General features: G+C 51.8%; 1 protein-coding gene across 2 annotated transcripts in view; it reads left to right on the top strand.

Moving 5' to 3' along the window:
• SLC16A2 (solute carrier family 16 member 2) overlaps positions 1–12,679 on the top strand; it is a 106,546-nt gene extending 93,867 nt beyond the window's left edge. For both annotated transcript variants that reach the window (XM_036739782.1, XM_036739784.1), the window contains 2 exons: positions 2,979–3,207; positions 6,508–12,679. In XM_036739782.1, coding sequence (XP_036595677.1) covers positions 2,979–3,207; positions 6,508–6,728 — 450 coding nt within the window. In that variant the 3' untranslated portion in view covers positions 6,729–12,679. The remainder of the gene's footprint in view (positions 1–2,978; positions 3,208–6,507) is intronic.
• The last annotated feature ends 2,692 nt before the right edge of the window (positions 12,680–15,371 follow it).

The raw sequence follows: 15,371 nt of genomic DNA, 5'->3' as shown, positions 1-15,371 counted from the left end.
ATGATATTAACTCTTAATTGACCTAATGGGTTTGGCTGATAGGCACGTCTGTTCTCTCCTCACCTGGTTGCTGCCGGAATCCTTGCTGGGAGGTGGGGCTGCCTGGCTTCCTCTCCTAGCACTTGGGCCCAAGTAGCCCCTCCACAATTTGGGGCCATGAGAAGAAGGGAGCCCCCTGGGCATGAGGATCTTCCTGGGGATCCTTGCTTCCCATTTCCATCCTCTAGGGCACCGAAGTGAGTCCCCGTGCTCAGCACAGTGCCTGGCACACAGTAAGCAATTTTAATAAATGCTTGTTGACTGACCTATAGCTATGTGACCCTGGGCAAGTCACTGTGCTGCCCAGAAAAGCCCCGTACTCATCCCAAGCTTAAAGAAATAATCTCGAGGCAGATAGGTGGTGCGCTGGATAGAGCACCGGCTCTGGAGTCAGGAGGACCTGCGTTCAGGTACAACCTCACTTACTAGCTGTGTGACCCTGGGCAAGTCACTTAACCCCCATTGCCTCCAAAAATAGAAGAAGAATAGAAGAATCTTAGCCAGCCCTCTGAGGCACGGTACTTTAGCTTCAGTTTCTCTGCTATCCAGGCTGACCCAAAGACCCAGGACGAAAATGGTTTTATTCTCCCTTAAGAAACCAGTGTGTGGCAGGCCTCATGGGGCAGCACACTGGGGAGCCTCCCTCCCAAGGGCAGACTTGCCCTGAATGGCGACCACACCTACCAGCACTTTGGGCCCTTATTAAGAGGTAGGCAATTAGAACCAGGAGCCTCTCTCTGCTCCGAGGAAGCTCAGAGTTCATTTGGCCTACCTGCCAGCAGCTACCAGAATCTGCTCTAGTGATAATGATAAGAGAACACTTATGTAGCACTTTAAAGTCGGCTCATTTATCCTCCCACCAACCCTGGGAGGTAGGGGCTGTTATCATTCCCCTTTCACAGATGGGTACACTGAGGCAGACAGAGGTAAAGTAACTTGCTGGGGATCCCATAGGTAGTGTCTGTGGCTGGATTTGAATTCTGGTCTTCCTCACTCCAGGGTTGGGGCTGTATTTACTGCACCACCCTGCTTCTAAAGCCTTCCTGAAAAGCAAATGGTAGAATGGAAAATCCTTGAGGGCAAAGGTTGTTCCATATTTTGTCTTTGTTTTCCCGTGTTATAGGCACAGGGTAGGCCTTGGTCAATTGAAAGGCTATACTTGAGTACTTCCAGGGACAGAGAGCTCACTCCTTTGTAAGAGGCACCTCATTCCAGTCTGGAGCACCTGTAATTATCAGAAGGTTACTCATCTATATTAAGTCAGAATCTTCTTCTCATAAGACCATTGACTTAGATCTGGAATCGAACTTAGAAACCGTTGAGTCCACCTCCCTCACTTTACAGATGAGGAAACCAAGGCACAGAGAGGTTAAGTAAGTCACCCAGAGTCACACAACTAGGGAATGTCTGAGGTGGGATTTGAATGCAAATCTTCCTGCCTCTAAGGCCCTCACAGTCTCGTGCACTATTTGACCTCATAACTAGAACCCATCGCTTCCATCTCTGCCCTTGGGGCCCAGGAAGAACATGCTTCCTTTGCTATTCCACAGACCTTCAGATACCAACTTCATCTACAATAGCCCCCCCCCAAGTTCTCTTTTTGCCAGGTTACCCATTTGCAGCTAACACAAGCAACCCTATGGCATGGTGGCCATTGCTCTTCCTGGCCTGGTTGCCTTCATCTAGACATGCATGCTCTAGTATGCCCATAAATAAGGTGCCCACAATGGACCACAATACAGTAAATGTGACCCAACCTAGGCAAAAGGCAATCTGCTCTTTCTCTGGCTCTGACTCTCTCTCTCTTCCTTGTCTCTGTCTCTCTCTGTGTGTCTTTCTCTGTCTCTGTCTCTATTCTCTATCTCTGTGTGTCTTTCTCTGTCTGTCTCTCTTTTCTCTGTCTCTGTCTCTCTCTGTGTGTCTTTCTCTGTCTCTGTCTCTATTCTCTCTGTGTGTGTCTTTCTCTGTCTCTGTCTCTTCTCTGTCTTTCTCCATTAAACTTCATTATGTTCATGAAACCTAAGAGAGAATTCATGGTTTTTGGCAGCTGAATCTCTTTTGACTCACATTGTGCTAATAGTCAGTCCCCTAATACCCTCAGAGTATTTTCCATGCAAACTACTGTGTGGCTATGACCACCCCCATCTTAGATTTTTGCCCTGGGGACATTCCTTGTTCAGCCCAATGTCAGACTGACCAGCTTTCCTTGCTTCGCATCATGGCCTCAGCCTCCTTGGAGTGCTTTGGAACTCCCAGCAGCTCTCTGTGGTTACCAACTTCCATAGGACGCTCCTACCCTCAACCAAAGCCAAGAGGAGAGGGTCCCGGGGAGCCCAACTTCCCAAGATAGGCCCAGAGGTGCTTTGACCAAAAATGCCCGCTGGGTCAGACATTGCTCATGCCAAATCTCCTTGGGTTTGTTTCCAGCAAAGGCACAAATATGGTTTGGAGGCTTTTGGGACCCCTGGTACTTTATCTAACCTGCTCTAGAAGCCAGGAGAGCCAGCCCATATCTTCTGGGAAAGAGCATGTCCTGATGTAATGCAGACTAGAGCCCAGATGTGCTACTTGCCTTGATAAACAGCGCCTGCCCCCAATATCTTTCAACCCATAGGACATGCACACCTTTTTGAGAGGAACCCTTATGATCAAATGAGATAATACAGCAATTAACACAGTGCCTGGCACATATTAGGCACTTATTAAATGCTTATTTCCTCCTTCCCTCTCCTCATTTATCATTCAGGAGATACACTCATAGACCCATAGAATGGGAGGGACCTTAGAATCCAGTAGAAAGTCAGGGCCGGGGGGGATTTTAGGATTAGGAGAATGCCAGAGTGAGGAAGGTCTTGGAGGTTTCTGATCATTTGTCAAGGACTAAATCTGGCCCTTAGCTATCTGCGCTGCCTGACCCAGTTCCTTCCTTCTTTCTCCAGGTCATCGCCTTTATGCTCCTGGGCCTAATGTGTATGATGATCCCTCTATGCAAAGGATTTGGTGGCCTCATCGTCGTCTGCCTCTTCCTTGGCCTGTGTGATGGCTTCTTCACCACCATCATGGCGCCTGTCGCCTTTGAACTTGTTGGGCCCATGCAGGCATCTCAGGCCATTGGCTACCTCCTAGGCATGATGGCACTGCCCATGACTGCCGGGCCCCCCATAGCAGGTGAGATTACCCACCCAGAGAGAGTGCTTGTGGGGGGAAGCTTCCTGCCCATCTGAGTGCCTCTACCTAGGACCCATTGCCATTCCTTACTGCGCTATATGCTCTTAGACAGCCATGCTGGCACATGCTGGGGAAGCCCTTAGCAATTCCACCATGTCAAGCTCAACCATATTAGAATTCCAAGAAGCCAAGCTGCGAGGCACACCCAAAGCCTATTCAACTAAAGTCCTCTTCCAATACCTCATCCTAGCCCAAGGGTGACCCTGGGATCTCCAAAGCTGTGCCAACAGAACCCAAGGACTCCTCCCCAGCTGGGGAGGCTCCCAGCCTAGGCACGGACTGTAGGTTGATGCATGGCAGAGTCAGTCTGATGAAACACCAGGGGCCACGTGTTTGGGGTTCATTCTAATTCTTTCAATCATCTCAGGCAGGGCCACTTGGGACCTGCACTGGCAAAGGGAGCCAGGGAGCCCCCACCCAGATGAACTCCCCACTTCTTGAAGGACTGAATATAGGGCCCCAGAGGAAGCCTGGGGGTAGATTTAGCTATTGGAGAGACAGAGGAGAAAGACAAAAGTGGAGAAGAAATCTGGTTATTTAATACAAATGACTGAATAGCAGAAGGGGATGGGGGGTGGGGGGAGAAAGGTGGAACCTGGTTGTATTTTCTGATTATCCAATAGTAGACAGAGAAGCAGCCAGAGAGGAAACATGTCTAGGTATGCTTGAATAGTAGCCTCCTTTCAAGCCTGCCTGTGATGCCAGCTCCTGCCAGGTTGGAACCACTGCCCAGCCACGAACTGCCGACCCAGCAGAACCATACCCAGCGATTTTTGCACTTGGGGCAAGCAGCATAAACCACAGCCTTAATTCCAGGGTGGGAGAGGTAGAGGAAGAGATTCTGGAGCAGGAAGAGGCAGCTGCTGATAAGGCCACTAAGAGCCCCCATTGTTGAGAACAAAGCAAAGTAGGGCGAGGTGGGTCTGGACAAGCAATTTAACCTGGGCATAGTAATGGGTTGTGCTGAAGAGGGAGGAAGCTGATATCTAGCAGCTTCCTATTTTAACTATTCTTTCTATGTACTAAGCTAAGCTGCTTCTATGCTGCTGAATTATTGAAAGCACTACCAGTGGTCTCTCTAAATGCTGATACCCTGGTACAAGGCTCTATTCACCCCACCATAGGTATATCTCCCTTTCCAATATTTTTGGCCATATCTGCTAAGGTATAGATGGGTAAGGACATGCATGGGTAGAGGGTATGCCCACACAGATGAAATCACAGATCCTTTACGTATTGAAGTGTCTTCTGAGGCTCTTTCTAGTCCTCAGGTATAAGGGGGGATGGGAGGAGGGAATGTAACTAAGTGGCCTTCTGGGACCAGTACATTCACAGGTCTGGTATCTACTGATTTCATTATGGGTGTGTGGCTACTCTCGAGAGATAGGGGCCAGCCACAGCCTCTGGGTTATTGATGCTCAGTGGCAACCTCCTGGCCTTTGGACAGGGCTTGGGAATCAGCCTCATCAGAGGCAGGCCATGAACCAGGGCTAGTGCAGGTGATCTCTTGAGTGGTATTAGGAAAAGGGATGCAGCTATATCCCAGAATTTCCCTAGGACCATCCCTGGTATCCAAAGGGGGCATTGCTGGTGCCCTGGAGTGAGTAGCATGGGAAATCCTGCAGTGGAAAACATCCTGGCAGGAGTAAAACAAAAAAAAAACAGAACACTTTCTTAAAATCCCCCAGCAGAGAATCAGATATCAGAGCCCGAAGCAGCCCCAGGGACCGTCTTGACCAAGCCTCTCATTGTATTCAGACATAGAAGCAGAGCCCATTTCCAGGATCTTAGGATGTGGTGTCCAAACTGGGAGGGTCCTTGGGATCCAGGCGGGCAGAGATGGCAGGGATGTGGTCATTTAGGCCAGTACCCCTATTTTCGAGGGAGAACTTGGGGTCCAGAGAGGGAAAAGGATTTTCCCAAGGAAAGGTCACAGGCAAGACTTGAATGCAGATTTTCTAGCTACCAAGTTCCACGACAGACTGTCTGAGCTGGGAGGGATGTTAGAACAGAGAGCAGAGAGTGTCAGAGTCAAGGAGGATGTTATCACATAGAGACATAGTATGGGGTAGTGGGTAGAGCCCTAGATTTGGAGAGCTCAGGTCCTTCTGGCTCACTGCACACCCTCCACTGTTATCCTGAGAGCTTTCACTTTAAATGGGGTCCCAGGGCTCATACAGAGGGTCTCTTCCCTGAGAGGCGACAGGAAGCCATGATCGAGTTTCTTCTTCACCGCAGGCTCTGCTGCAGCCATGCTATCTAATCTGGCCCTACTAGGCCATTGCCCCTCTCCTAAGGAAGGAAGGAGATGAGCACTTATGAAGTGCCTGCTATGTGCTGGGCACTTTCCAAATAGTATCTCATATGATGCTCACAACAACCCTGGAATGAATGGGATGGTGATTTTATCCCCATTTTATAGTTGATAAACTGAGGCAGACAGAAATTAAGTGGTTTGCCTAGGGCCACATAGCTAGGAAGTACAGGCAGTCAGATTTGAATCCTAGTCTCCTTCTAAGAGTCTCATAAATGGAGGAAAAGGTTCATGGGAGCCAGAGCAGGCCCGCCCCTCAGGGGCCATCTAATCCCTTCCCCTCCTTGTAAGGAGGGGATACTGTGGCCCAGTGACTGGCCCAAGGCAGCACCCTTATCCCACCACATCGATTCCGTTGGAGCTGGGTGCCAACACTGGTTTCCCTCTAGGAAAGAGTTTCCCCCTTTCAGTTCCTCTTTGTCTGGAGTGATTAACACGAGCTCTTCTAGGCAGGTCCCCAATTGCCCGGTTCTGTCCCCACTCTGGGTCTCCCATTCCTCATTTTACAGATGAGGAACTAGAGACGCAACAGAGAGATTGAGTGACTTGCCCAGGGTCACACGGCCTGTAAGTGTCTGCAGTGAGATTTGAGCCCAAGTCTTCCTGACACCTAAACATTATACTATGCTACCCCTTTATAAGATCCTCTCCAGCTCTGACAATCCATACTATATGTTCTGAAGTTGCACTCGGCTCTGACATTCCTTGTTTTAAGGCCCCCCCCAGCTCTGACACTGCCCGTTCCTAGGGCTCTGCTAGCTGACAGTCTATATTCTCTAAATCCTGTCTGCTCATAAGTTAAACTTCCTGCCGAGGCCCTGGTTTCTGTGGAATCTGAACAAGTAACACAGTCCCTTCGGGGAGGAGACTGAGGGCTCTGTGGGGACCTGGTAGACAGAAAGCCATATCTCTGTTGGATTTTGCAGGTCTCCTCTACAACCGTTTTGAGAACTACCACGTGGCCTTCTACTTTGCCGGCGTGCCCCCCATGATTGGAGGCATAATCCTCTTCTTTGTCCCACTGTTCCATCGGAAAACGCCCAAGAAGCAGGAGATAGACTCCAGCAAGGACAAGATGCTGGCCTCAGACACCATCATGAACGGAGAGCTGCTGCCCGGGGCCCCCACCACAGAGGCTCACATCTAGCGCCCTGCCCCACCCCATTGCTGCCTCCCCCTGGCATTCGCTCTCTGGCCTCCAGAACCTCTCCCTCAGCCCAGCCCTGGGCATTTCCTGCACCCCTTTGGGTGCTCTGTGTTCATTAGCCAAGCTCTCCCCATTAATGCCTTGTACCTTGTGCCATGAGATGGAAAGTATCTCTGGTGGCTTTTCTCTTGACTTTTGGACTCTCCCCAGGGATTTTCCGATCTCCCAGTGAGGTTGGGGAGGTATGTTAACATCGTGGCCCCAGCTTGGAGGCCACCAGTGGAAACCAACTTCTGATAGTGGTCCCTCCGGTCCCAGGAGCCTTTGGGGCAGATCCAGGCCCCCGAGCGCTGACGAGTGAGTCACCCACACGGTCCGTCTATCTTTGGGAATAGTAGGGAAGGAACAAATGCAGATGTCATTGAATACTAGTGCATCCCCCAACTCGAGTGATACCTCTCCTCAAGCTCTTGGGAGCTCCTTCCTAGCGGCTCTGAGCGCACCAGTGGGAGGCTTTGATGGTTGGCTATCTAGCCCCTTTCCCTTGGAGGCAGCTGCTTCTTTCTTCTGTTACTTGGCTTCTTCCCTCCTTTCTTCCTCTGTTTCTTCTTGTTATAGGGTGCTGGGACAGAGGAGTGAGCCAACCAACTAACAAGTGTCTATTAAGTGCCAGGAACTCTTCTAGGTGCTAGGCCATGCCCTTCCAAGTACGGGGTGGGGTGGTCTGTCCGGTCTCATCCAGTCCCACCAGCACCAAATCCACTCAGTGGCATACGTGGCTCTGTGTGGACCAAGATCAGTCATAATAGAGACTGAGCCCTCCTTTTGTTTTCCCTATATACAGAATGAGCGGGGTATTGGACCTTGTCGTATCTCTGAGGTTTCATCCAGTTCTAAATCTTTGAATTCCACAAACCATATTGTCCTGGGGTGAGGATGGGGTGGGGTAGGGACAGGTAGAGGTTCTACTCCTTGACTGTTTATGCTCATAGATCCTCCGGATGCCAGGGTCTGAGTTGGGTGGGGAGGGGAGGGCTGTCCTCCAGGAACACCTCCTCTGCCTCTCATCTCAAGCTCAGCAATCCTTGGGCCTGTTGGGAGCTCCGTCACCAGCTGCCACCAGGGTGCTTGGCAAGTGATGGGAGCCTGGCTGTTCCAAAGCTTTTAACATTGACCTGCATGAGGCAAATGCAGGCCGAGGCCTCTGCTATCCTCATTCGGAACCTCTGGCCAACGTTCTGGTCATCACTCCTTTCATCCCCAGGCTGTACCCCTTCCATAAACATGTAGCAGAGGGAAATCCATAGTTAATTCAGACCATTGCCAGGGAGACAATTGACCTTCTCTAATCCAAGCTGACCTCAGAAACTTTGCTCCAGGTCCTCATGCCTCTCTCCTTTAGTTACTACAAGAAGCCCTGTGTACGTAACTTTTCGCTCACAACTGAGTCCTGTACCAACTCCATTAAGAACACAAAATCCAAGCCCCTGGTCATTGTGTCCCTTCCCCTCTCTTAGGCTCAGTTTCCTCTTGTAAGATGGGGGTATTGAACCAAATGAACTTTAGTGTTTGTCAGCCCGGTCTAGGAGCCTGTCTCTGATTCTAATGGCAGGTGGGTATTATGGGGAAAGGGCTGCCCCTAGGCCTGGTCTAGGAGCCTGTCTCTGACTCTGTAATGGCAGGTGGGTATTATGGGGAAAGGGCTGCCTCTGGGCCCGGTCTAGGAGACTGTCTCTGACTCTGTAATGGCAGGTCGGTATTATGGGGAAAGGGCTGCCCCTAGGCCTGGTCCCAGAGATGGACCCCAGCCACCTGTAGGGAATGTCTGAAGCTAGAGAAGATGGATGGGAGGGTTTCATAGGACAATGGAGAACCATCCTTTCCTCCTGCCCTTTAAGTTGTTGAGGGGGAAATTCATTTGCCTCTATCTGAGCCCACTGCCACACCGGAGCTCTCTGGGCTCCTCTGTTTAGGAGGTGGAAAGAGGGAGCTGGCATTTCCCCAGCATCGAGGGGCGCCCAGGCAGGAGTCTGACCCTAGCTAATGCAGGCACAAAAGCTGCCAGGAATAGACAGCCCTGGCCCCGGCCTCTCTCTCTGAAGCAGATGCCAGCTTCTTGTCCCTGCCTGGGCCCTGGGCAGCAGTCCTGCTGAATACCTCCCCAAATGCCCCTGGTCTGAGAACAAAGGGAACCATCAGGGCCACTTGAAGACTTGCTCATTAGGCTTGGAACAGCCACACTAGGGCCCCTTCCCCGCCTCTCTCCACTTGGGCCTCTGGCTTTGTGTCTTAATGTGTGCATCTCTGTGTCCCCACACTGGCTGGTGCTCTGGGGCATCATTAGTGTGGCATTGAAAGAGGGCCCCTGGGGAACTTTGCCCCTTCTGCCCTCTAGGCCATGAGGGCAGATAAGGGCCTTGGGGGCCCCTACAGATTTCCTCCTGGACCCTGGTTTGTCTGAAACAAAACCACTCAACCAAACATGGGAAAGAGACGATCCCACACTGAGGTTGTTTTCCAAACCATGAAGTTTTACTTTACAGACTGGCAGCCAGGAGGGCCTTGGCCAGGACAAGGGTTGGCGCCTAACTTCTTCCCAGTCCAGGGCCCTCGGCCCCTTTGGCTAGGTACCCCCCTTCCCCCGCCCCTTTTCCGGCCGCCTGGAAAGAACGCTGGATTTGGAATCCAAAAAGCTGCCTTTGAATCTCAGCTTTGTCACTGTGTGACCTTTAGGGAGTCTCTTCCCCTCTCCAGACCTCAGTTTCCTCACCTTTAAAATGAGAGGGTTGAAGTAGATGATCTCTAAGGGCCCCAAATCCTATAATCTGTAGCAACAGAGACATTCCAGGCCTAAAACCTGTTAAGCCTTGCTGAACTAGAAGGGTGGGCAGGGGAGGAATGAGAGAACATGGGGTTTTGTTTTGAATGCTTGGAGACTTCCTGCCTACCAAGGGCCTTCTGTTTCTGCCTGGCAAGAAGGCAGATTTCCTGATACCTGTAACACCTAGGAACTTACCAGTAATGGCTGTTGGTAACTTAAGAGCAGCTGTCTGGCCATTCCTAGACCCAGATTCATCACTGAGAACGGTCTCCTACACCTGTGTCACCCTGACCCTCCTCCACAAAGAGGGCCGCCCCCTTGGCCTTCCTGCTGGCCCAACAGTGGCCCTGCTGACTGATGGGAAACATAGCCCCTTGGTCAGTTTCTCCTGTTGCAGTTGGTTGCCTAACCTCTCCTTCCTGTCTGGATGAACAACAGAAGGGGTGAGTCCCCCTCCCCTGAATCAGCCAAGGCCACATGATGGAAGCTGCCTCTTTGCCCCCCAAATGTGTGTATGTGGCCTAGGTCTTTGGGGAAAGTTGGCCACAGGAGCATAATATTCATTTTGAGTCTAGTAAGTGGCCAGGATCTTACATGAAGGCTGGGCCATGAGCAGCAGGACAAGTTAGAAGTCACAAGGGCAGTGGAGGGGCCTTTCCAGTCTTCCCCAGCAGAAAGTCAAAGCAGACCTCAAGGCCTGCTGCTTGGGGGCATGGACATTGAAATCCTGGAGGAGTTTGGGACAAATAAACAAAAGTGCAAACTTTGCCTTGGTATGTGCACTGGCTCCCAGGGTGCAACAGGCTTGACCCTGTGAACGGCAGGAAGTTTGGCTTTGGGACCGAGGAGGCCACAGTCTTGTTTGAAATCCCCAAATCTGCATTCTCTGCCAGAGCGGAAATTGGAAATGGAGCCGTGCAGGGGGCTGGGTTGGGCTGCTTTGGAGTGGATTCTTTCTTCTCAGCTCAAATGGAAAAAGTGGTTCCTTTCAAAAATGGAAACTCCAGGGGCGGCTAGCATGGCATCATTCCTCTGGCCAGGTAGCAGCCCAAGGGGTCGAGGGGTGGTGAGGAGGGCTCTCTCTCTGGTGTTGGGATTGGTTAATAGTAAAGAGTACCACCATGACTGAGCTTTGAGGCTCAGTGCCCTCAAATGGCCATTACTGGGAAAGCCTTGGAAAGGGCTCCATATACCTAGAAACAGGCCACCCTCGGTTCAGCTAAGAATTTTTTTTAACTTTTTAAAACATTTTTTTTTCAACTAACAAGCATTTATTTTCTCTTCTACCTCCCCCTACCCTCATTAAAAGTTGTTAAGGATTGAATATATTGCTTCCTCCCAGGGGGATCAGAGGATAGAGGGAGAGGGTGGTAGAATTTTAGGCACTTGGAGGAGAGTGACATATAACAACCCATAAATCATACCTTGCATAGGACAGCACAGGACAGAGAGTCTGGAGGCCTGGGTTCAAATTCCATCTCTGCCACTTACTAGTCAGATGACTTTGGGCAAGTCCTCTCTGGGCCTCAGTTTCACCATCTGCAAGATGGCCACTAAGGTCCACTTGAGCGCTAACATTTTATTTATACGCCCCCTGAATGAAAGGTATCAGTTTCTTTAAGATCTGGATGGGTTAGAGAGATCACCACTGCTGTACTCCACCCCCTCATCCGTACCTCCAAGCCGCACAAAGAGTACAGATGAGGGTTTATTGAAGGCAGGAGACAGATGGCTCATTTCCCTGCTACCTATACCTGCTGAGAAAAAAGTGAAGCTTGGGAGGTTTTTCCAATTCATTCTCCCTGCAGGGTAATGTGGTTTCTTGTCTGACCCTGGTGCCAGACTAATTCTGCCCCCCATCCCCCAGCTCTGCCTGCTGGGGCTCATTACTCAGCCCCAACACCTAGCTCCTACCTACCACCCAAGGTCACAAGCTTCTCCCTGGCCTTCCCCCAATCCCAAGCACTCACCTCCACCCCCACCTCAGCCCTCCACAAGCCCCCAGGCCTCAGCCTGTGTTTGATCACCCCAAATCATTAGATTTCAAAGCTGGCGAATCCCATAATTTTTATGAGCATTTTCTCTCCTCCCTTTCATCTCTGGGAAGGCAGCAGACCTACCTCCCTCACACGGTTAGCCGCAGTTGCTGGCTCCATCAAGAGGTATAAGAAAGGTGCCAGCACTTGAAGGGTTAAACGATGCCTTTGGGTTGAGGCCTGGCATCTCAGAAGATCTCTTTTGACTGGTGGACATCCCTGGGAAGGGGACAGATACAGGCCCAGGACTGCTGTAGGACAGGAGATCAGAGGGACCATTCAACAGGCAGAATGGAGGCTAGAGGGAGGCCTGAGCCTAGATTCTTCTGGTCAGGGCTAATGTCTGCACGTCTTGGCCTACAGCAGGCCCAAGAGCACTTTCAAGCTTGCCTGCCTTTGGTCTTGCGCTCACCTCAGCCTCTGGAATTACCCCTGGGCCTCACCATTCCACTGGCTTCATAGTCTGGCCTAGTCCTGTCTGGTCCACCATCTCCCAAAGCAGGTTGCCTTCTTATGAGGCCCGGGGTTCCTGTCTGCTTCTCCGTCCTTTAGGCTTTTCCTCCAGCAGCTGGCTGCTCCCCAGCAAAGCCTGGCAGAAAGATTCTGGTGGCCCTAGAATTCCCTCTGCCTCTCACCCGACCTGAGGCTGTTGGGCTGGCCCCACTCAGAGGGCCACTAGGGCCTCCCGCTTGGCTCCCCTAGAATGCCAGCCCTGCCTCCACTCCAGGAAGGGCCAGGGCACAGCCTTCCCATCAACATCCCTCCTGGGCCCTTTGTCCTGGGTCATGTCCACCTCTGAGAGCTAGTTGGCCTCCACACCAGTGGGACAAGCAGGAGGGAGCTCTGGGCATCGAGGCAAGGTCTGCCCCATACAATATCTCGCCTGGCCTTCCTGGAAACAGAGTTGTGTATCCACATGTATTTTCCTCTTTCTTCTCCAATTTGCTGTTACAATGTGCTGAGCTTTTCTGACGTTCGCAAAACCCAGCTGCTCACAGACTGGCCCTCTTCCTCAGCCAAGAGCTGCCCTTCAGAAGACTCTGAGATTATATTCCACACCTCTCAAGTATTGTATTAAAAGGTGACAATCCTTCTCCTGGTGCTCTGAACTTTGTGGGATGTGGGTTGGATGACCACGGTGGGGCGAGCGAGCTGCCTCAAGCAACTAAAAGGGAAGTCCCAAGCACAAATCAGCACCACCTTCCCCTGTGGCACAATTCCAGGGTCCTGGGAAGGTGCCCAGAAGGACAAGCCCGGATGGCAACTATATGAGGGATACCCTACCCACCATGGAGGTGGTAGAGGGACATGGGCAACATCTGACCCCTTCTTGCAGCTGTTTATATGGGTTTAGACACAAGTCACCTGTGCCTAGGAGGAATGGGTATGGAAGCTGGGACCCAAGCCTCAAGGGGATTTCAGTGGGATAGGGTTTCAACTTTTTATCCAGTCCTGGGTCATAGGTCCCCCACCCCACCCAGCTGGATGACATCCGCTAGAATGACCATGAGAAAGCCTGTCAGACAGCAGCTGCTGAGCAAGGCCTTCTCTCCTCCTTACTAGAGCCAGAGGATTCTGAGCTGGAAAGGCCCAATTCCAACCCTCCCCATCCTCCAACTTGGCTCATTTTATAGAAGGTTACACAGAAGGACAGTGACTGAGAATCACAAGATAATAGCCTTGGAGGCCATCAAGTCCAACTCCTTCATTTTACAGATGAGGGAAACTGAGACACACAGAGGTGAAGGAACTTTCCCAGGGTCACACAGCTAGGAAACATCTACAGTTGGATTTGAATTCATGTCTTCCTGTCTCCAGGCCCAGCTCTCTCTCCACTACATTAGCTAGTTTTTTCCAAGGTCACGTAGCTAGGAAGCAGGGGAGCCATGATTCACACCCAGGTCCTCTGACTCCAGAGCTTTTTTCCTATCCCATACCTTAGAGAAAACATTAAGTCTAAGCCCAGGGAATAATGTGGCCAAGGCCACAATGCTGCCCTACTCAGGCTCCAGCCCTAAGGGAGCAGGCAAGAGGGGCCTATGATAGTGAATTGGTGGGTAGGGGGAGGGTCATGCTGAGACCAAGCACAAAGGGTGCCCTCTCCAACCCCTCGGGATGCATCCGGATCCTCCCTTGTCTGGGGGTGTTGATGGTTAATTCATATGGCAGAAAGCACACTGGGCTAGGAGGCAGAAGATGGAGGTGCGAGGCCTGGCTCTCCAATCACTAGCCTCATGAACTGGGCCAAAGAGAAAAGAGGACATGCTGGTGGAAATGGCCTCTGAGGTCCCTCCAAGTTCTGCCATTCTAAGGGCCTGGGCACTGGGGTGGGAGGGCTCCTGGCCCATCCTTCTGTGGCTGCCACTCCAAGAATTCCAAATACCAACAAAGCCAGCACCACTCACTCTATGGACTCCCCTCATCTTGACCTTTACCCCCTTCCCCTGGACCCTCCCCTTCATTGTGTGCCACTCAGACATGCTTCTCTATCACTTCCCCCTTGATCAACACTGGGCCTCTGAACCTCAGTTGGCCCCAGGCGTGAGGGAGAAAAGCTGGGGCCTGGGGGGGGGCAGGGCTTGGGCTGTGCTAGGCTGGACCTTGGATGACAGATGCAGTGTAACCCTAGGCCTGTCTAGGATGAGCCAGCAGAGGGGAATGGTAACACAGGTGGGATGCTGTTCCTAAGCCTACCTGGGGGAATAGTTTCTCCAAGCCTCAGTTTCCCCTTTTCTCCAGCAGCAATATTATCACTTGCCCTACTGTCCTTATAGGGTTGATGAGAGATTTGTGAAAGTGTTTTGCCATCCCACTATGAGACATGGCTCCAGAGGCATTAATCCTCCACCCTCCCACTGGTGATAAGCCCTAGCCATGAATGAGGTGTGTGTGTTGGGGTAGGGGGTAGGGAGGGAGGGGAGACAAACCCTAGCCCTGAATGCTCCCGGAGGGCAACATAGCCTAGCTCTAGATGCTTGGGTTGGGGGCCTCCAGCTTTCAGCCATGGATAATCAGGATGGAGGAAAGGAGTAATGTTCGTGCTCTAGGAAGGCCACAGACCCTAGCTGTAGATGCTCTTGGAGGGCAACATAGCATAGCCAGGAATGCTTTGGGCCTTCAGCTCTTAGCCATGGATGATGGGGCGGAGGGGGGACCAGGGGATAGCCCCAAGTTGTGAATGTTCCATGGATGATGGGGAATGGGTGGGTGGGGCCCCTAGCCATAGATGGGGGTGGCAGAGAAGGAAAGGCCCAGATGCTAACTGTGGAAGCGCCTGGCCACCATGTGCACCTTCGACAGCAGAGGAGAGTGTTAAGAAGAATGGAGTCCAAGGACAGCCCCTGATCCGATCACTAAGAACCTGAGGTCTAGTTGGCAACAAAACAGCCTGGCCTGTCCAAGCCTGGCCCACCCCTCCAGGATTGGGAAATGGGCCAGCCAGTCTTGCAAAGAGTTTGAGAAAGCAGTTTGTATGAACCCCATCATTCAGCCACCCTCCCCTCCATGCCTGCGGGGAGAGAGGCCGGACCACCCCCCCAGCCTGTGGCTCACACATAGAGGGGGCCACAGTCTGAAGAGAACCCCAGATACCTCCCCCGCCATGGACACCTCCTTCAGGAACGTGGCAGAACAGAACCTTGGAGGTGAAAGGGCCAGAGACGACTTTGCCCCCTCACCCCACGCTGCTGGAAGCCTGATGGTCAGCCTCGGAGGGGGCTGGGAAGGGGGCGGTTACCTGACCTATTTTCCCACTGATGGTTTTCTCTAATTTAGAGCCTTCCTCCC

Source organism: Trichosurus vulpecula, chromosome X (assembly GCF_011100635.1).
Source record: "Trichosurus vulpecula isolate mTriVul1 chromosome X, mTriVul1.pri, whole genome shotgun sequence".
Taxonomy (NCBI): Eukaryota; Metazoa; Chordata; class Mammalia; order Diprotodontia; family Phalangeridae; genus Trichosurus; species Trichosurus vulpecula.
Note: the sequence above shows the minus strand (reverse complement) of the source record. Positions and strands in the feature narration are given on the sequence as shown.